The 20,128-nt window shown below is 53.8% G+C and overlaps 2 protein-coding genes across 3 annotated transcripts; both read right to left on the bottom strand.

Moving 5' to 3' along the window:
• Positions 1 to 6,177: 6,177 nt before the first annotated feature.
• Positions 6,178 to 9,790, bottom strand: PYCR2 (pyrroline-5-carboxylate reductase 2). The gene is made up of 7 exons (XM_016221154.2): positions 9,626 to 9,790; positions 9,362 to 9,432; positions 8,428 to 8,607; positions 8,108 to 8,329; positions 7,798 to 7,890; positions 7,359 to 7,522; positions 6,178 to 6,800 (listed from the first exon to the last, which is right to left on the bottom strand). Exons 1-7 carry the CDS (start codon positions 9,690 to 9,692, stop codon positions 6,635 to 6,637), a joined length of 963 nt encoding a protein of 320 aa, XP_016076640.2. The 5' UTR covers positions 9,693 to 9,790; the 3' UTR covers positions 6,178 to 6,634.
• A 1,102-nt stretch (positions 9,791 to 10,892) lies between these two features.
• Positions 10,893 to 14,154, bottom strand: LOC107543602 (left-right determination factor 2-like). 2 transcript variants are annotated; one of them, XM_016221163.2, is made up of 5 exons: positions 13,905 to 14,154; positions 12,879 to 12,907; positions 12,661 to 12,776; positions 12,219 to 12,461; positions 10,893 to 11,256 (listed from the first exon to the last, which is right to left on the bottom strand). In XM_016221163.2, the coding sequence occupies exons 1-5, from the start codon at positions 14,152 to 14,154 to the stop codon at positions 10,893 to 10,895; spliced, it is 1,002 nt and encodes a 333-aa protein (XP_016076649.2). The 2 variants fall into 2 exon arrangements, with proteins under 2 accessions (XP_016076649.2, XP_016076648.2); XM_016221162.2 differs by having other exon boundaries at positions 12,661 to 12,907.
• Between the last annotated feature and the right edge of the window lie 5,974 nt (positions 14,155 to 20,128).

The raw sequence follows: 20,128 nt of genomic DNA, 5'->3' as shown, positions 1-20,128 counted from the left end.
TGGTTTCGTGTGCCATTCATTCACTGATGATGCCAGCCTGACCACTCCACTGGGCGCCAGAACCGTATATCCAACTGCCCTTCCACCCTACCAGTTCCCATCTCGGTAAGTGGCTCCACCATACACCAGAGCCGTGAGCTTCAGTTTCCTCATTTGCAAAAGTGGAGATAGGAACGTATACTCGATAAGGTTGTTCTGAGGATCTGGGAAGGTATATAAAGGGCCCAGCTCTGAGTTTGAGACATACTTGGCACTCAAAGATAGCAGCTATTATTTTTGTAATCTCTCACAAACCCGATCTCCTGGTATACCCAGGTCAGTTAATGGAGTCACCAAGCTGGGACCTTGGCCTGGCCTCCACGCCTGCTTCTCCTCGCCTGCCCCTGTATCACGGGTCTTTTTGCTTCATTAGCTCAAAAGCCCCCAGAAGCACTTACTAACCAATCGCCACTGGTCTGCTGAGCACACAGGTTGGGGAGCCTGTGGGCGAGAGGAGATTCCGTTTATCTACTTATCGATTTAAACAAATTGGTTTTTACACAATCAATTACAATATAAGGGGATGTGTTGGGGGAGAGGGGAGTCCTTAAGCCTTGTGGATTACCCTCTTCAGCTGGCTCTCTCACCTTCTACCCAGATGGCTGTTCTGCAAGGCTTCCAGAGTTTTCTTTCTTAAGCAAAAATACATCTGATCCCCCCACCACACTTAAAACCCTCCGGTGGCCTTCCCCGGCTTCATGGCCCAGCCTCCCCTGGGCCTTCCTGCCTCCCTATTGCCCAGTCACCCCCCCAACATACACTCCCTTCTTTCTTGCCCTGTGAAAGACAACATTGGGCATCAGGCCCCACCACCATCGCCCGGGGTCTCACTCCTGAGCCCACCCTGGCCCTTTACCTCTTCTATCTGGAAAACTCACCTTAACTTTCAAGACCTATCTTCCAATCACCTCCTCCACTGAGTCTTCCTCTCCGCTCCCTGAAGTACCACCTCCATCAGAGCCCTTATCGGCTTATAGTATGGGCTTTGCAGCAATTTCTTTCATCTCAAGCTCCCCGCCAGATCAGGAGCCCCATTAGGGGAGGAAGAGATCGGGCCTGGTTTTATTTGAGGCTCCAGCGTCTGGCACACAGTGGTGCTCCGTGTTTGCGGGCTGAATAAATAAATGAATGAACAGACGTGAGTAAGGCTAAGCCGGGTGCTTCTTACAACTCATCTCATTGAATCCTCACGTGGCTGAGCAAGTACAAGGTTACAGGAAGGCCAGCTTCTCTCACTGCCCTCCCTGCCTCCCCAACCCCCGCAATCCCCTGGGGCTTCTCTTTACCTGGGCCCCCATTTCCCAGGGCTGGTGCTGAGTGTCTTAGGATATTGACACCACACCACGGAGAGTCCTGATACATGAATAACTGCATTTCAAGTGCCCATAATAAGATCTAAATAAATACATATCGATTGGCAATCATGCAGACATTCTCGGCTTTTCACCTTTCTGGTCTATCTCCCTGGATACCCGGGGATGTTGGCTGCCTGCCTCGATCAGCTCCATTCAATTTAACAAGCATTTGCCCAGCTTGCAGAGTAGTGCCAGGCTGTGGTTCCCAGGCTGGCTGAGGGTCAGAAGCTCTGATTCTGAGATTTGGGTGGGGGGTGAGGATCTGCCACATTTAGAGAGGCAGAAAAGACAAGGAGAGGCATTTTCAGTGGAGGAAATGGGTGAGCCAACACAGTGGGGGGGGCATATGGGTAGGGGTACGTCTGGGGTCCAGACAAGGGGAGCATTTTTGGAAAGGGAACTCAATAAATGCTAGTTTCCTCTCCATTTCTCTTGATTTAGAAAGGGAGGCGATCAATCAGTTTGAAAAATCAGATGTGGCCACCAGATCTGGAGCCAGTGATGCCTGGAGGACAGGGGTCATGTGCCCACCCAGACCAGAGCTCTGGCTCCCCCAGGCCCTGACTCTGAGCCTCCAATTCCTTAACTGACCATAAAATCAACAGCAACCTCAGTTTTTGGAGCTCACCTCCTGCCAGACACCAGTCCAGCCCTTAATCTCATTTAATCCTCGCAGCCACCTTCCAGGTGGGGACTGCTATTGTCCTCATACTGCAGATAAGTTCCTGAAGGGTTAAGTAGCCCAAGGTCAAATGACTAGTGAATGATCTGACTCTCCAGGCCTCTGAGCAAGACTGGTGGGTATTCATTCATTCAGATGACCTAGGAGAAGCGTGAATTCAGTCCACAGAAGATAAGGCTCCTCTTCCTCCACCCTGGACGCCCAGGGGAGGGGCGCAGCTGTGTGGTGACGCCTTTCCCACCTGGGATGCTGGTGGTGATGGTGGAGATGGGCAGAGGGGAAGCTTAGTTCCAAGAAAGAAAATTCGAGTGCTCCCATCTCGAACAAACACTAAGCTGCTTTGTTTCGTGAAAACACCTGCCACACGGAGCACCGAACTGGATAGGGTGCCTCTGATCGGGTTTCTCACCCTGGGTTTTGTAGCCAGCAGGGGTTAGTTGGCCTGGGCCGCTCACTGTTTAGCGCCCGGCGCCCTCTAGTGGCGCCGAGGAGCTTTTCCTCTGCAGCTGGACAATGCGGACTGGACAGAGCTGGGCTTCCGGGACTAGCTTTCAGTGTGGGCCTGCTGTGTAAAGGACATTCTAGGAGCCACCTGCTGTCCTTGAGAGCTTATTTGTGAGACGAGTGGGAGGAAAATCAGAAAGAGGACTTGGGATACGAAGGCTGGAGTCCTGGCCCCAGCTCCCCTAGCTGCCTTAGATAAGTGCCAGATGGCTGCTCACACCCTCCCCACCTGCTTCCCAGGACCACCGTGCGAATCCTACTGGCTGTGATGAGTGACAGCATCTTGTCAGCTCAAAAGCACTACTAAAGAGCAAAGTATTGTGTTCACGAGAAAATGACCAACAGAGTAAGGTCCAGGATGCTAAGGGCCAATGAAGGGCTGGCAGTGGGAGCAAGAGCTGGGGTAGAGGGGTGAGGAGAAGGGGAGGGCATCCCCGGAGAGGGGTGGGCTGAGCAAGATCCTGCAAGGCAGGGGCTTCAGCAGACACAGACACATCCGTTTAGGGCAAAGGGAGCCTGACTGGGAGATGCGGGCATAGCTGTTAGAAAAGGAAGCCCATAAATGCTCATTTCTTGTTCCTTCCTTAGTTCAAAAGGCAGGGAGAAACGATGGTTTTATTTCCTTCTATAAAACTGAAAAAAATTAAAATGTCTATTTCTGAGCAGGTATCCCAGCAACTTGGCATTCTCAAAACAAAGTCCCCACCCACTGAAGGTTGTAAAGAAGGCCAGTGCCACCCCCACTCTGGGTTCTGGGTCTCCTTCCCAGGCACCTGCCAGGGACCCCTGCCTTCACCCCCCAGCTCCTCATACAGCCTAGTTTTCAGGTCGTTCCTTGTGTTTGACAGAAGGGCCCCTCAGGGCAGCAAGGGTGGCAATGCCCGCCGGAGGCAGGACAGTCAGCGCTTCAGAAAATGGGGCTTGGTTTTAGGTACACAGACCTTTCCTCTCACTGGCTATATTCCTGACCTTCCCAAGCCTTACTGTTTCTATAAGTAAAACGGGAAGATAAAAAGTACATTGTAGCCCAACCAGCGTGGCTCAGTGGTTGAGCATCGACCTAGGATCCAGGAGATTGTGGTTCAATTCCCGGTCAGGGCACGTGCCCTGGTTGCAGGCTTGACCCTCAGTGGGGGACATGCAGGATGCAGCTGATCAATGATGCTCTCATCATTGATGTTTCTCTCTCTCTCTTTCCCTTTCTCTGAAATCAAGAGACATCTATTTTTTTAAAAGTACGTTATAACTATTCAATTAAAGATGAATTGAGATTGTGTATCTTGAACACAAAATATGGTACCTGGCACTTGGAAAGACAACATGTTTGTTTATTAAGGAACTTTCTGTTTTAAATTATGTGTGAGAAGCTGTTTGACAAGCAACATGGCTGGGCTTCCCATCTGAGACCAGAGGAAACCCTGCGGTGTGTGGGTTGCAGAAAGGGGAGGGATTGTGTCAGGGCCACACTGCTGAGGTGCCACCAGGCTGTGGACAGCAGGGGAGTGCAGTCAGGCTCGCCAGCATCCCTCTGAGCATTGCTTACCAACGGTCACCTAGTGACACTGATGAAGCGTGGTGTGTTTGTGTTCCTGAAGGGCCAGTGGGGAGCAGTGAAGACACTTTTTAATCTGTTCCCTAGGGAGATCATGCCTGCTTGTGGCAATCAACTATCTAAGTTGAGTAAAATAAAGAAAAAAAACTGAGAAGTCAGCCGCAACCCCACTTCTCCAAAGTAGCTACTGTTCACAGTTGGGACAGAGGTTTGGGGTCCTGAGAACAACGAGCTATGAAATGAGATTGAGGCCTGCTCTGGCGGGAGGGGGCTGGGGAGGGGCAGGGGTGCGTTGGGGAGGAGGTTGTTAGCCCCCTTCCTTACTCTCTTACCCCCTCTCCACGCTGCCTTTTCCTCTGCCTTCCCATGTTTTCCTCATCTCTGTTTCCACATCTGTCCCGGCCCCTGCGCAACTCAGAACAAGGACAGGGCATTACTGACTAGGGCACACCGAGGCGTCCTGTTGATCCATTTCACCAGCTGATGGGTTGTTTCTACGTGTTGACTATTATATGTATAATGCTGCCATAAACATTCCTGTGCAAGATCTGCGTGGACATGTTTTTATTTCTCCTGAGTCAATACCTAGGAGTGAAATTTCTGGGTCACTGGTACCCAACATAACATTCTGAGAAACTGCCAGACTATTTTCCGAAGTGGCTACACAATTTACATCCCTGCCAGCAAGTATGAGGGTTCTGACTTCTCCACATTCTCACTAACATTTATCTTTTTTTTTTTTTACTAAAAAGAGTGGGTTTGAAATGCTACCTCATTGGGTCTCAAGTTGCATTTCCCTAATAACTAATGATGTTGAGCATCTTTTCATGTGCTCATCTGCCATGTGTATATCTTCTTTGGTGAAATATCCATTTGAATCTTTTGAGGCAACTCATTTAACCTCTTTGAGTTTCACCTTAAATTATACCTAGCTCCTAAGGCCGTGAGATTTTATGTTAGGGATTTACCAAGGGTCTGCCACAAATGGGGGCTTAAAAATGATAGCTTCCAGCCCGGCCAGGTGTGGCTCAGCGGTTGAGCAACAACCTAGGATCAAGATTGGGGTTTGATTCCAGGTCAGGGCACATGATCCCCAGTGGGGGACATGCAGGAGGCAGCCGATCAATGACTCTCTCATTACTGATGTTTCAACTCCCTCTCTCCCTCTCCCTTCCTCTCTCTGAAATCAATAAAGATATATGAAAAAGAAAAAAGAAAAAAGATGGCTTCCAATACTGCTATCACTTTGGCCCCATAGGAATGAGCCTTCCCTATGGGCTCTCAGGATGGGAGTTGGAGCCAGGGCTGCACGGACCCCGGGGTCCACTGTGCTCTGGATGTTCTGTTGAGCAATTCCACATGATCTCATTCCACACCCACCAGAGCCTTTCTGTGAAGCATGACCTCCATACTTATGGGGGATGAAACCTTGAGGCCAGAGATGTTCAGTAACTTCAAGGTTGCCTAGTTGGAAGTGGTAGGAACTCGGATTTTAACTCAGCTGATGCTGACGCCAATGGCACAGGCAGCGAGCCCCTGGGGACAAGTGCTGGAGACACCAATCTGTTCAGGAAAACCTTAGGCTCAGTCTGACTGTGCAGATGGCACACCCAGCCTCAGCTTCCGAGAGGCAGCAGAGCCCGTGGCTAAGAACATGGACAGACAGCCTCACCACTGACTGGGAGCTCAACTGGGTAAACTGTTATCCCCTCTAGGCCTTGGCATCTTCTATAAAGTGAGGAAGAGAAAAGATCCTCCCTAAGAGGGCAGTGGGAGGAGCCAATGCTTCGCAGGCCACTTGGCTTTTCCCTGCCATGAGCTTTGGCCCATCCTAGAACATCATCTCCTGACCCTGACCCTGACCTTGACCCTCGGGGCCCGGCTGGAGCAGAATGCCACTTCAGTTCTCAGGGCTTGGCCCCTTATTTCCTCTCATCCCTACTTCATGCCCTTAGACAATGCTCCCCACAGAAGCAGAGAGCACCTACTCAGGGCCTCGAGTTCTCTAGAATGATGACTTAGGATTAAACATAAGGAAAGGTGGGTAATACAAAATAAAACTTTATTAAAGCAGCTAAACTTAGCGGAAATGAACGATACTTTCTCAGTGGTATATCTATGAAACAACAGTGAAATACAGGACAGTCTCACTTTGTGCTCCTCACTCTCAAAGAGAAATGCCCTTGTCATGTTTTGTACCTTGCTTTGGGCTCCAGTTGGAGAACCATAGTTGAAAGTCCTCCCAAGACCTTCCTACCTGAGCTGGAGCTCTGACAGTGGGAGGTATGCATGGTTCCATCTGGCTTCCAGCATCAACCACTCCTGCCAAGCATCTTCCAACATGGGAGAGGAGGGGCAACGAGGGCTGCTTGGTCTGAACAGATGTAAGGAGCCTGAAATCTTAAATTTTACAGCAAGGATCTAAAAACTACCTGAGCCTGCCCTTGTCTTGCTCGGCCCCTCAGGCGAGGGCTCTGGCCACAGGGGGGGGCAGGGGCTGCCTTAGTCTTTCTTGCCTCCCGGGGCCGGGTTTCTTGTGAGGACACTCCCTGAGTTGTAGGGAGTCAGCGTGGACACTGTGGGAGATTCCAGCTTCACTCTGTCCAGGAGGGTCTTCTTGAGGGCAGCTGGGGATATCTTTTCTTGGTCAGCCATAGACTGCAGCTCTCTGGAGACAGCGCCCAAGAGGGTTGAAAGAGGAAGGCAATGAACTTTGGAGCCAGAATTTCTCCAGGCTTCCCATCCACACAACTCCCAACCCTTGTTGACTTTATACCACCCCAAATTAGAAGCCCAAACCAAACAATCCCCCCACCTTCTTAGACATGCTTTTTAAGTTAAGTATAGGTTACTACACAGATGTAGAGCGCCAAGTGGTATCTATGATGACACGGGAAAAGAGAAAGTATGGAAAGTCACAGGGTTTGAAGTCATGAACTTGAAGTTGAATCCTGCCTCCATCACTTACTAGCTGTTTGACCTTGGGAAACTGTCTGAGTCTCAACTTCCTCACCTAAAAATCAACTAATTCCAACTATCAGAACTGTGGTGAGAATTAAATGAAGTAAGGCCTGCAAACCCTTACCTAATAAGTCGTAGTTATTAACAGAGCACAGATTCCAACACTCCTAATGGGACCAAAGACAACTGGTTCTGCACACAGTGCCCAGCCCAGCCCAGGGGCCTACTGGGAATCAGGCACCTGGGGCAGAGGAGAGAGACTCACCGTGTTCGGGTACAGGAAGCCTCCACTGCGTTGATGAGCAGGGACCGGAAGCCACCACTCTCTAGGAAGTGCAGGGCATGGATGGTGGCCCCCCCGGGGGAGCAGACATTGTCCTTGAGCTGGCCTGGATGCTCCTCTGAATCCAACAGCATCTTGGCAGCCCCCTAGAGCACAAGGGGACTCTGAGAGGAACAAACTGCAGGTGCACCTTGGGATAGGCTGTCCCAGTCCTTACCCCAGCTTCCCAACGAAGCCCGGCCCCCAGTGCACTGACCCACGTGTCCCATCCCCCTCACATCCTGGTTCAAAACACACAGAGGGAAGATACTGACCAGTCCTTACCCCAGCTTCCCAACCAAGCCCAGCCCCCAGCGTACTGACCCATGTGTCCCATACCCCCCACATCCTGGTTGAGAACACGCAGAGGGAAGATACTGACCAGCAAGGCTTGGGCCCCCAAGCGGACTGCCAGGCGCCGTGGCAGGCCCATCTTCACCCCACCATCAGCCAACGCATCCAGGGCCATGAACGCCTGTGGAGACACTCACTGAGTCTTGGGGCAGCAAACAATCAAGGGCACCCCCGAGGGTCTGCTTTTCCCGATGACTGGAGCTAGAGCCAAGGATCAGTTTCCTCCACCAGCCAGCTGCACCCAACAGGTGGGCAGCACCCCCAGCTCAACCCTGCCTGCCATCCCATCTTGCTCCCCTAGGGCCCCAGAAGGCTGAGTAAGTACATGAGGGACTCACATAGGCAGGCCCACTGCCGCTGAGCCCCGTGACAGCATCGATCAGGTCCTCCTCCACCTCCGTGCAGAAACCCACACTGCTCATGAGCTGCTCCAGGAGCTGCCCATCTTCCACCAGGGCGTGGGTGCCTGTGGCATACACCGTGGCACCCTCCCGCACAACCACAGGGGTGTTGGTCATGCAGCGAATCACCTTGGGGGCCGGCTGGAACGTCATCAGCTTCTGGAGCAAGAAAGAGGGTGAGAGCAAGTTGCCAGGGCACAGCTCCCACTAGCACCCACCCTTCCCCTCACACAGGGGCGCAGAGCTGAGACAAGCACCTTCTCCACAGAGCTGATGGTGACACCGGCTGCACAGGAGACCACGATGTGCCTGTCCTGGACGTCAGCCCCAATCTCGTCCAGGATGAAGGGGATAATGTGTGGCTTCACGGCCAGGAACAGGACGTCGCTGTGCCTCACCGTCTCCTTGTTGTTCCGGGTCAGGTTCACCCCCATCTTCTGCAGGAGGAAACCGTCCGGCTCACAGTGCGAGGTGGACTCACCAGCCGCAGACCCTCCCAAGGAGCAGCTGAACCCCTGCCAAGCCTACTCTGCCAGCTGCAGCCTGGAATCCCCTGCCTTGTCCCCTCAGGGTCTGCCCCTAACCCCACTGGCACAAAGTTGTCCAATATTGCTCCTGGGCAAGTGAGCACAGGTGCAGAGCATGGACGAACTTCTCCGTGGCAACCAGAGAATGGCTGTCCCACATCCCCACCAATCCTCTGGCACCCCAGGCACCTCTCTGCCAGGTGAGAAGTCCCCATGGCTGGAAAGTGACAACCGGGAAGGTGAAATGCTAGCACCCAACGGTCAGAAGCAGGGCTGGGTCAGGCCCTATCGCACATGTTCTCTGTGGGGTCCAGGGGCTGGCTGGAGGACACCCATCCCTGCAGGACTCCAAACTGAGAAGCAGGGAGGGCCCATGAAGACAAAACGAGGAGTTACTGGGTACCTACTACGTGCCAGGTGCTTTCCATACATAAATACCTCAATGAGTCTAACCACGCCAGTGCCTGGATTTGAACCCCAGTCTGTTTGCCTGGGTGCTCTCACCACACTGAGCTGCCCCAGGGAAAGTGGAGGATCCTGAAGCTCCCGATGGGGTGGGGGGGGGGGGGCAGTCAGCCGGCTGATGACCAGCTCAGGGGCTCAAGCGGATCAGGCCATCCTCCTGGGCCTCCACCCTCCGCCCCGCACCCCGCGGCCCCCCTACCCTGAGCGCGGACACCGTGGGCAGGTCCATCTCCGGGGAGCTGGCGATGATCTTGTGAGCCGACAGGATGCCTACAGCAGACAGGGCTTTTCAACTGGGCACCGCGGCCCACCCCGCTCCCACGCTTTCCCTGGGAAAGCAGAGTCCGGACCCACACCACGCTCTAAGAGTGCCGACCCCCCCACCCCATCCCTCACATCGACATCAGCCTCGCTCGCTGCCGAACAGGCCGCTGAGCACCTGTCTCCCGCCCCACGCGCTCACCTGCAGCCGTGAAGCCCCGCGCCAGGGCACAGGCCAGCTGGCCCGCGCCGATGAAACCCACGCTCATGGCCCGGAAGCCGCGGGGACCCGCTTAACGCGGGCCGGGAGCTACCGTAAGGAACGGCAGCGGGTGGAAAGACCCGGCGGGCGGCGGGCGGCGGGCGCCGAAGCCGGATCCAGCAGCTTCCGGCCGGGATCCAGGCAGCTTCCGGCCGGGATCCCGCTCCCAGTCTGCGCTGGCTCAACCCCCGCGCGGCAGGGCCCACGTGGCTCCGCCCCCGCCCCGGCAGCCAATCCTCGGCCGGGAGCTCGGAGCGGGCCAATCGGAGGCCGGGTCGGGGCTGTGCGCCCGCCTCCCATGCAAAGGAGTAATTAAAGAGAGGTTATTAAATACTAGAAATTAAATACAGAGGCACAGAGGGAAAGCACTTTTATTCCAGCAGGTTATCTATATTTAGTTTGGTTTTTTTTTGCTAAATAATAATAATAAAAAACGTAAATACACGTGGTAGTAACTGGTGATGAGTTCTCTAACACGGTGGGGAAGTAACTAAACACCCACAGGCAGCGCTGGGGCTCCCGGAGCGGAGGAGGCGGGAGGGCAGGGCTGTCGGGTCCCAGGGCAGTGACGTCTTAGAGCTGGTTTTACAAGGACACGGTGGCTCAAAGGCTTCTACATTTGCTTAAGGTCACAGCTTGTGGCCCTGTTGGATTCAGAAACCAGAGGTCCTGATTCCCTGTCCACTGGCCTGAAGCCCTTCATCTTTCCTCCCAGGACCTTCTCATGGGAACTTGGGTTATGTTTACAAAAGTCCAAAATGAGTCAACAGCTGGGAGATGGGGGTTCATTTTTAGACATGCTCCCTATCTAGGGGAAACAGAGGGATTTTAAGGTTTTGTTTTCATTCATCACGTAATAGAGTAAATGTGTTCTTTCCCCAGTTATTATAGGGTGTGTGTCCCATACTCGGTTGAGAATTTGCCAGGGAACAGAAGCTCCCAGGCTACAGCCTGTCCACGCTCAGCTACACAAGCTAACAAGTAGGCCAGCCAGGATTTCCTACTCAGCAACCCGGAGTGGAATTAGTTACTCATGTAAGTGCTTAGGGTGATGGACAGGAGGACAAGAAATGGAAGAACATTCGGAAAGGGAGAATAGGGGCCCTACTGGGGCAGGGGTACCTTGCTAAGTAGAAAACTAAACCTACACGAAGGCCTGCTTTGGTGCACGTGTTTAGTCAGAGGCCTCGGTGGCTCTGCCCAGCACCTACGGCTCCAGCTTCCTTGGCACGGGCGCCCCGTCCGAGACACAGCTGCACTTCTGCACCCTCATGTTGGGCAGGCTGACCACCTGGGGCCGGGGCCTGCCTCCCTCCTTGATGCTGACAATCATGGGCAGCGAGGTCGTCTCTGAGGCGATGCACTGCCGTGGCCCCAGAAATGGCCATTTGAAGGTGAGAGTCTCTGGGGGCTGCTGGCAGGTGCCCACACATTCGTAGGCCAGGAAGCCCGGGGGCTCCAAGACCCAGTTCTCAGCCCACTTCATGCCCTGCAGGTCAATGTACATCTCTTGGCGGCAGCAGCGGGTGCCCTCGGTCACTGGCACCTCGGGGTCACAATTGCCCTGAGCTCTGTAGGGGCAAGGAGAGGCGGAATCAGAAGTCAGTTGGGAGGGCTGAGGTCAGGGGATCCAGGGCAGGGCCTCATGGGACATCTGGGAAGGAGACATATGATCTATCTCTTGTTAAAAAACTGTATATGTGTAATAAATGGTGAATGAATAAATATCCAAAACATAAATCAGCTACTGTTTATTAAAGTTCTCCTGATATGTCAGGCACTGAACTAGGCACTTCACATATGTTATCGCAGATGGTACCTGCATTTCTCCTGACATAAACCTTGATGAGGGTCCAGCATTATCCCTGTTACATGTGAGGACACGAGGACCCAAAGCTGTGAAGCGATATGCCAGAGGTCCTGCGGCCGATAGAAGGCAGAGCTACATGAAACCCAGGCTGTATGTTTCCAAAGGCCTGTTACCTGTCCCATGAAGAAAGAATCCATCGATGTCAAATGAAAGCTGTTCAGCTTAGTAACAGCTCATGCTAGTATTTTCCAAAGAATTAATCATGGAGAAAGGTACAATGAAATTAGATGATTAGACTAAGATATATGTCAGTGACAACATAAAAACCCATTGAAAATATCAGAAGATATTTTTCTTTTAATCATCACTTGAGGATATTTTTCCCATTGCTTTTCAGAGAGAGTGGAAGGGAAAGAGACAGAAACATCGATGGGAGACAGACACATCTATAGGTTGCCTCCTGCACTCGCCGCAATCGGGGGATCCAGCCTGCAACCGAGTTACCTGCCTTTGACCAGAATCAAACCCGGGACCCTTCAGTCTGCAGGCTGACGCTCTAACCACTGAGCCAAACCGGCTAGGGCTGAAGATATTTTTCAATAAAATGTTTGAATAATAAAAATTTCTACCATTAGAAACTGACATGTGGTGGGGAATGGGTCGCATCCTGGGCTGTCTGCACGCACCCACGCAGAGAACCCACTCCTGCCGGCTAGGACCTACCCGAAGTCCCTGAGGTCCAGGGTGTGCAGCTCCAGCTGGGGCTCACTCTGCCGGGTGTCCGACAGCCCCGGGGAGGCGAAGCGGACCAGCCTGTGGGCGCTGGAGGCCAGCGGGCCCAGGTGCTCCCTCTGCACCGACACCTGCAGCAGCAGTGGCTCCTGGGGCCGGCTCAGCTGCTGCCAGAAGTTCACGGCCTCGGTCACGTCGAAGGCCTTCCAGCCGCTCTCCTGGATGGACACCAGCCTGCGACACCAGGCGGAGACAGAGGCGCTAAGGGGTGGGGACTGGGGAAGCTCTCCAACCCCCTCCCTCCCCTCTCCCTGAGATAGACCTGCCCCCTCGCCCCCTACAGCCCACCCCCCCACCCCCCCCCACCCCCCCCCCCGCCCTCCCAGTCTCCTCTACCCTCCCCACACACACATCCTAGCCAGGGCCTCCCCACCTGGAGTCGATGAGCGAGGTGCGGTTGGAGCCGTCGTCACGGACATGCAGCCACTCGATTGTGACCCGGGCCCAGTCGCTGCGCGGGGAAAGCCGTTCGTGCCTGCGGAGCGCGGCCTTGGGGACCGGCTCCTGGAAGAGGCGCAGCACGGCCTGCACCAGCTCGCTGTTGGGGGGCAGCCGCTGCTCCATGCTGAACACCAGCAGGCGCCTGGAGGCCTCGGACACCAGGAACCTGCCGGCCACCTCTGGGGACAACAGGAGGGTCAGTGGGGTCTCTCCAGGCACCAGGAGAGCTCTGAGGGTGGCAGAGCCATTGAGGTGGTGGCCAGGTGGGGAGAGAACACTCCCCTGTTCTGTCTCCCCAGGCCAAGCATGTTTACGTAGAAACCCCCTAGGGTCGGTGGCCTTTTATCAGAATCCCCACCAGCAGGAAGGGGCAGCCCTGGGTCCCTGAGCCAACAGGGTCAGCTGAGACGGTGAAGATCAGAATCCTCACCTTGAGGCACTTGGGTCTGTCCCTGGGCACGGAGGAGGTGAGCCCCAAGCCCACAGAAGCGAGGGGCTGAGTAGAACTCAGGCCCCCTGCATCCCTGCCGGCTGAGTAACTCTGTGTTACACTAGTATCTGCCAGTTGCCCCAACACATTTTCACCCACAGTGACCCAGCTGAATGTTCGCAATACTGGCAGGTAGGGCAGACACAGAGAAGCAAACAGGTTCAGAGGTAAAGCATCTGCTCAAGGTCAGGCACTAGTGGGAGTGTGAAAATAGAACCCAAGAAGCCCGGCCTCTACCCAGGCCCCAGAGGCTCCATTCCCCATCACTCCACCCCCACCTCTGCTCCCATTGGCTATGCACCCTCTTCTCTACCCTCCTCTCCTCTGAGGCTTTGGCTTTGGCAGTGGGTCCAGCCTGGCAGGCTGGATGGGGACCTCAGTGCGGAGACCAGCACTCCTCACAGCCCATGGTCCTTCCTCACGGCCCTGTAACCCTGGGCCTCATTTATAACAATCTCCACCCAGCAGGAAGGGGCAGCTCTGGGACCCTGAGCTAGCAGGGTCAGCTGAGATGTTGAGGATCAGAATTGTCACCCTGGGGTACTTGGGTCTAGCTCTGGACACTAAGGAGGTGAGCTCCAGGCCCAGAGAGGGGCCCCAGACAGCCTTCCCAGACGGGCACATCCAGTCTTACCCCCCAATCCCCGAAGGTCCAGGGTGCAAGAGGGAGGGGTGGACGACCTCACCTCGGAAGTTCTGGCTGAACCTCTTCCCTCGGGAGGGGGCCCCATGGCCACGCTTCAGCAGGGCCACATACTGGGCCCGCACGTGAACAGGGGTGACCAGCTCCTCCACGTCACTCTTGTCCAGGACGGGCACCTCACTGAGGTGCAGCTGCTGCAGCAGGCTGCCCAGGATCTGCTCCTCGGTCATGGCCGCCCCGGGGCTGGGCAAGGGCAGTGCCCAGAGCACCCAGCAGAGCCACAGGGACCTCATGGTGTTAATCAGGAGGAGCAGAGCAGATGTGTCCCCTGAGGAGGGTCCAGGAGGGTCCCAGCTGGGTGTGCTGAGGGCCAGGCTGGGCCAGCTTTATAGCCAGCCCTGCACTGGGGATGGGTGGTGAGAGGGAGGAAGGGGGGGAGGGACAGAGGTCACACCCCTCGCCCCCCTGGGAGCTCATCAGCCAGACAGGTCCATGAGCCCCGAGGAGGGGGCTGTCTAGAAAGGGCACAAAGGCTGTCTGGATACCACACAGGCTTGGGCCTCTGGCTGCTGCTGTCTGGCAGCTCAGTAATAATTTCAGTGCCTGTTGAATTGCCCTCGCCCTACCCCAGTCCTAGTCTGTGAAAAAGAGAGCCAGCCTGGGGCTAGGTGTGCTCACTGGGAAGGAAGCAGGGAAAGTGGGCCACATTCCTGCCTGTTCTGGGCCAGGCCCCATGAGGGGCATTTCACAGAAGCCCCTTGAGTCATCTCCTTCCATTCTTCAGTCCCGAAAGCCCCCCTCCTCTCCTCTCCACAGTCCCTCAGGGGGCCTTGTCCTGCCTTGTGGTAGAAGAAAGCTAGATGCTGTTGGGACAGGAACCTGGCAGCTCGGCTCTTTGGATGTGCCAGGGACCGAGATTCTAGGATCGTCTTTGTGGTCACACTACCACAGCGTGAGAGACCTCAGGCCCGCATCCTTCTGAGGAGAGCACTATTCAGTGAGCCTGGCCGCTGGCTCCCACCATTAGCACTCAGTTCTAGCCCATGAAAAGCCAAGACAGGGGTCAAGGGACAGGAACCTGGAAAGCAGAGGCCAGAGCTGCCCCGAGTCATGCGCCGTCCAAAACCGCAGGTACTGGGCACGCTGAGGTGGATGGGAGCCCCCTGTGCCTCCTCAAACACACATTTTAGACGAGCTGGGTCAGATATGGCTGTTTGACCTGCCAGCAAGCTCCTTAACTCCTCAGTGCTCTGGTCTGCTCATCTGAAAGAGGGGTGATAGTGACTGTGTCTACTGCACAGGGCTAGCATGAAGATTAAATGAAGTCACACGTGTACGATGTTTAGCCCAGGGCCCGGTGCACAGTCAGCCCATATAAGGGTTTGCTGTAGTTATTATTGGCACAGTCATTACATTCTCCAGGTGTGGCTTTTTTAAACATGACGACAACCAGCCCAGCCCACTGTGTGCCAGGCACTGTTCTGAGCTCTGGGCGTATAGTCACTACAGCCCCAGGAGGCAGGTGTCAGCACCCGTCCCCAGTCTTGTTCCAGATGCAAAGTTGCAACACCTAACGGTGAAGAAGCCTGCCTGCACTCTCAGCAAGTGGAGGGATCCGGAGGTCACCTGTCCCCAGAGGTCCCTCCTGGCCTAGGGGTTTTGAGGATGTGCAGGAGGAAGTCCTTCCCCAAACTCGGGTTCGGTCGCATGGGAAGTGAGCAACGATGGTGAAGGAGGGCAAGGACTGCGGGTGAGGACCCAGGGGCCCAGTGGGCAGGGGCAGGTTGTTCAAAGGGAAGGAGACAGGGATCCTGTCCAATACGAACACAGGCCAAGGTGAGAGGAAATACAGAACTTTTGACAGCTGCACCCAAGCGGGGGATCTCCGGGGGGGTGACAGAATCCAGATCTCTGCTGCTCCCCTGCTCCCATTTCCTTTCCTCTCCCTCCTCTGTTTCCATGGAATCTGTGTAATTCACGAGAAGGAATTCAAATCCCATCGTGGGGCTCGTATCTCACAGGGTTTGACCGTCCCGGAACTATGAGGCGCCACCTCTGTGCTGGGCCCCAACAGGCCCTCCTGCTCTCTCTGTGACAAGTGTAGCCTTCTTCAAAAGGACAGTGTTGCTTTTCTTTGCAAGTGATGATTAACAGGGAAAGGACTTACTTGATGCAAACATTTGGGCCACAAGTCAGGCCAAAAGGTGCAGAAGTATCACATTTACAGGAGACCCAGGCCCTGTGGGCCTCAGTTCCTTGAAGATGTCCTGGGCTGGTGTTCCATAAATATGCAAAGTCCGCCACCCTCGGCGCTGGGTGAGAGGAAGCCCAGTGGCTTATCACTGGCCAGGGTGGTGCCAAGGATATAACACCCAGGCTGCCCTTGCATGCCAGGCCCCAACAGCTAGACCCTGGGGAGCTCCCTGGGGCTGAAGCCTTAGAGGCCCCGCACTGGCTTCACTGCTGTCACAAGGCTGAGGGGGGCCAGGCCCCTGGGGCTGCTGCTCTCTGACCAGCACATGCCCGCACGAGGCTCCCTCCCTCCAAGGAGATGCCTCAGGGCTGAGGACCCATGGGAGTCCCCGGTGGTCAGGAGCCCCTTCTGCACCTGGGGTAACTGACCAGTTATATTGAAACTTCATTTTCTAGAGCACAAAGTCAAGTGGAAGGTCTCTTCTCTGCTGGATTCTCTGTCCCTCACCCCACCCCCAGATGTCTCACAGGTGCTCCTGAGCTGGCATCCCAGCACAGAGCCCCCTCTAGAGCTGACTCCTCAATGGGACTGGAACTGCCCAGCCAACACCCAGTGTCGCTCTGGCCCCAAGTGCTCAGGAGCTCTGAAGGGCCACTGAGAGCCTGGGCAAGTGGTCCACCATTGGGAAACTGAGGACCCTTCTCCATCTTGGGGACCTCCCTTAAAGGGGAGAGCCTGGGAGCATTCGGCCCCCCAGAGGGTTTGCCCAGCAAGGTGTCACCTCCTTCTCGCTGTTACTTTGGAGAAGTAAATGATTCTACAGCAGTTTCTCCGATAACATTATTTCATTCGTTGCCATTTCATTGTAACATTGATGAGAGACAAGGCCACTGTCAGTGTGGAGTTTGCAGGATCTCCCCATGTCTGCGTGGGTTTTCTTCAGGGACTCTGGGTTCCTCCCACATCCCAAAGACGTGCACGGGAGGTGAGCCAGCGTGTCTGCATTGTCCCAGTCGGAGCGACTGTGCGTGTGAGTGTGAGTGGCCCTGCGATGGGTGGGTCCCTCCTGGCGCCCTGAACTGCTGGGAGAGCTCAGGCCTCCCGAGGCCCTGAACTGCAATCAGCTGGTTGGAAAATAATGATCTTACTTGCTTCTTAAATGAATGTATAGCTCACACGTATTTCAGTGTTTAATATTAGAAGTGTTTGGCGTCTTTATATAGAATTTTGGTGATGTGTGTGTTTTGTTTTGTTTTTTGACCAGAACTATAAGAACTTAACTCGTTTCAATCAATGAGCCCTTGGTAACACTGGTTTCCTTATGCGTCGTTTCCCCTGAGTCGTTTTCCTTAAAGTCACAGCTTTCAAGAATCTGAGACTTTAAATGAGGACTTACTATACAAATGATCCTGACTCTTTATAGAATCAGAGCTGAAATGGACAATCCAGGCCGTTGTCCTTCCCCCAGTTCTTAGAGCTAAGAAAACTGAGGCTCCAAGAGGCGAGGCTGTCCCCATGCTCACACAGTTGATGGATGCCTGCATAAGGACATGTCTTCGGATTCCCAGCCCAAAGTTCTTTCCATACCCTTGAGCTATTTCCAGTGCACAGTCTTCTGGTCCCCCTGAAGCTGGTGGGAGGCAGCCATCAGCCCCAGAAGCTGGAGACCCAGTCACTCCGGGGTCGGGGCAGGACTGGAAGGGGAGGTGTGAGAAGCAGACAGGATAAAGCTCCAGATTCCTGCAGCTTCCTGGACACAGGCTCCCGGCCCTGAATGTGGATTCCAGGCGGCCTGAAGTTTGGCTCAGGGGAAATAAAATAATTGGGCAATTAGCTAGTGGCCAAAAGAAGACGAGGAGTGTGGATTGGGAGACTTTTTAGGAGGGACTGGGTCCTCAGGAGAAGGTAGCTGCCTTTTGTCAAGCAGAAGAGGAAACCAGGCCTCCCTCTGAGTGTGGGTCTGGGTGGAGAGTCTGGCCGGTCAGTTGTGGGTCAGGATGGGCTTGAAAAGCAGAAAAACCATAAAACAGCTTCCACCTATAGGGGTGGGGGAAGCTGTCCAAATCAGACCTCTTCCTCCCAAGGCTCTCTAAGATGGACGAAGCTCATACTGTTTACAAACCTATATTGTTAGAGATTTTAAAATGTATTTTTAATCTTCACCCAAGGATATTTTTTCCATTGCTTTTCAGAGAGAGTGGAGGGGAGAGCGAGAGAGAAAGGGAAAAAAAAACCCACAAAAAACATTGAACCAGCAACCTTGGCATGTGCCCTGACTGGGAATTGAACTGGGGACCTTTCAGTGCACAGGATGGTGCTCAGCTGCTGAGCCACACCGGCCAGGGCCAGGTACTGCATATTTTAAAAATTCTTGGGGCCTGGCCTGGCCCGGCGTGGCTCAGGAGTTGAGCATCAACCTAGGATGCAAAAGATCGGGGTTCGATTCCTGGTCAGGGCATATGCCCGGGTTGCGGGCTCGATGCCTGGGTTGCAGGCTTGATCCCCAGTCGGGGGTGGGGGGCGGGTATGCAGGGGGCAGCTGATCAATGATGACTCATCATTGATGCTTCTATCTCTCTCCCCCTCTCCCTTCCTCTCTCTGAAATCAATAAAGACATATTTAAAAACAAAAAAAGAAAACCGCTGGTATATAGTAACATGTTCTCCTGTTTTCACCGGACAGCATGTCCTCCACCGCCTCTCTGGTCTTGGAGACACAGCCAGGAGCTGTCAGGGCCGGAGCTGAGCCCAGGTGCTCCTGAGCTCACATGACTCCCTTGGCCTTTCTTTGGGATCGCCCTATTCTGGATGGAAAATTCTCGAAGGCCCGGATCGAATCCTGTTTTCCAGGCGTAGGTACTGTGTTCATCAGCGTGGAGCCAGAGTTTCACGCTGTCCTGGGGAGAGCTTCAGCGGAGGGCGGTGGGACCGACCGGGAGGGTCATTACTCTGTTCCCTAATCTCCCATAAAGCCGGGAAGGATTTGCACATCCTGAGAGGCAATTGGAAAGGCGGGCTGAGTAAACAAAATACATAACAATGACCATGGAGTCATTGGAAAATCAGCAGGATTAGCTCTCTCCTGCTGGGACGGATCCTTTTTGAAGAAACTTAAGCATCTTATCAATAGCTCAGCGCTGCAGCTATCTCGGAAAGGAAACGAGCTTTTGCCAGCAGCTCCGGGGAGAAGCTACCAAGCTACCGGCATGTTTTACCCCCTCCCTGCACGCATGTTCGTTCCTTAGGGAACGTGACACTCCAGCCACCAAGCAGCCCCTACATCTCCTGCAAACACTTTTCGCTTCCTCTGCGAGGCAATCCTAAACCACCCATTAAGCATCTGGCCTGCCTCTTGGTCTCCAGGCTCTCCCTGAGGTTCCTGGTGGGAGCTGATGAGTTTTCCCCAAAAAACCCAAAAAACCTTGGTGCATGTGTGTGCGCACGTGTAGTCAAAGACATATGTATGGTACAAAATCAAATCGCAAAGAAGGGTTTGTAAAGAAAAGCAATAGTCTCCCAGGCCATCCCTTCCCACTCTTTAACTACCACTTCTGATGGTTTACCTTTCAAACCATCAACAGTATGCTCAGGTCACTTTCCCTTCATCTCCTCTCAAAGTTTTAAAAACACATCGCTAATTTTAGCTCCTTTTGTCACTTTTGCAAATTTAAACAATATGCTAGAATCTCTGTTTCTTGCTCCTCGAGCTTTAGACGGTATTTATTCGGGAAACTAGTAACTAACACACAGAGGCTGGGACATCCCCACAGTCTTCCACCTCCTCTCTCTCCCTTGTTTCCCAGCCGCCATCAGCTACGCCCCCTACCTTTTGCTTTGTCAAAATTGGTGACCTTAACATTCCGCCTAGTCCTTTGTTTATAAGTTGATTTTAAGTGCTGAAAACCAATAAATGACATTTATGTTACTATAATTATAGAAATAGTATTTCTCGTGGAGCCAAAAGGATGCTAAGATGCCTTTTTCTTTTTCTTTTTTTTTTTACTATGGATCCAAAATAAACCCTGGCCCACTCAAAGAAAAGTGTTTTTCACATTAAAGACGAATGAATTCAG

This window comes from Miniopterus natalensis, chromosome 21, assembly GCF_054644295.1.
Source record: "Miniopterus natalensis isolate mMinNat1 chromosome 21, mMinNat1.hap1, whole genome shotgun sequence".
Lineage (NCBI taxonomy): Eukaryota > Metazoa > Chordata > Mammalia > Chiroptera > Miniopteridae > Miniopterus > Miniopterus natalensis.
The sequence above is the reverse complement of the archived record's forward strand: the minus strand, read 5'-3'. Positions and strand labels throughout refer to the sequence as shown.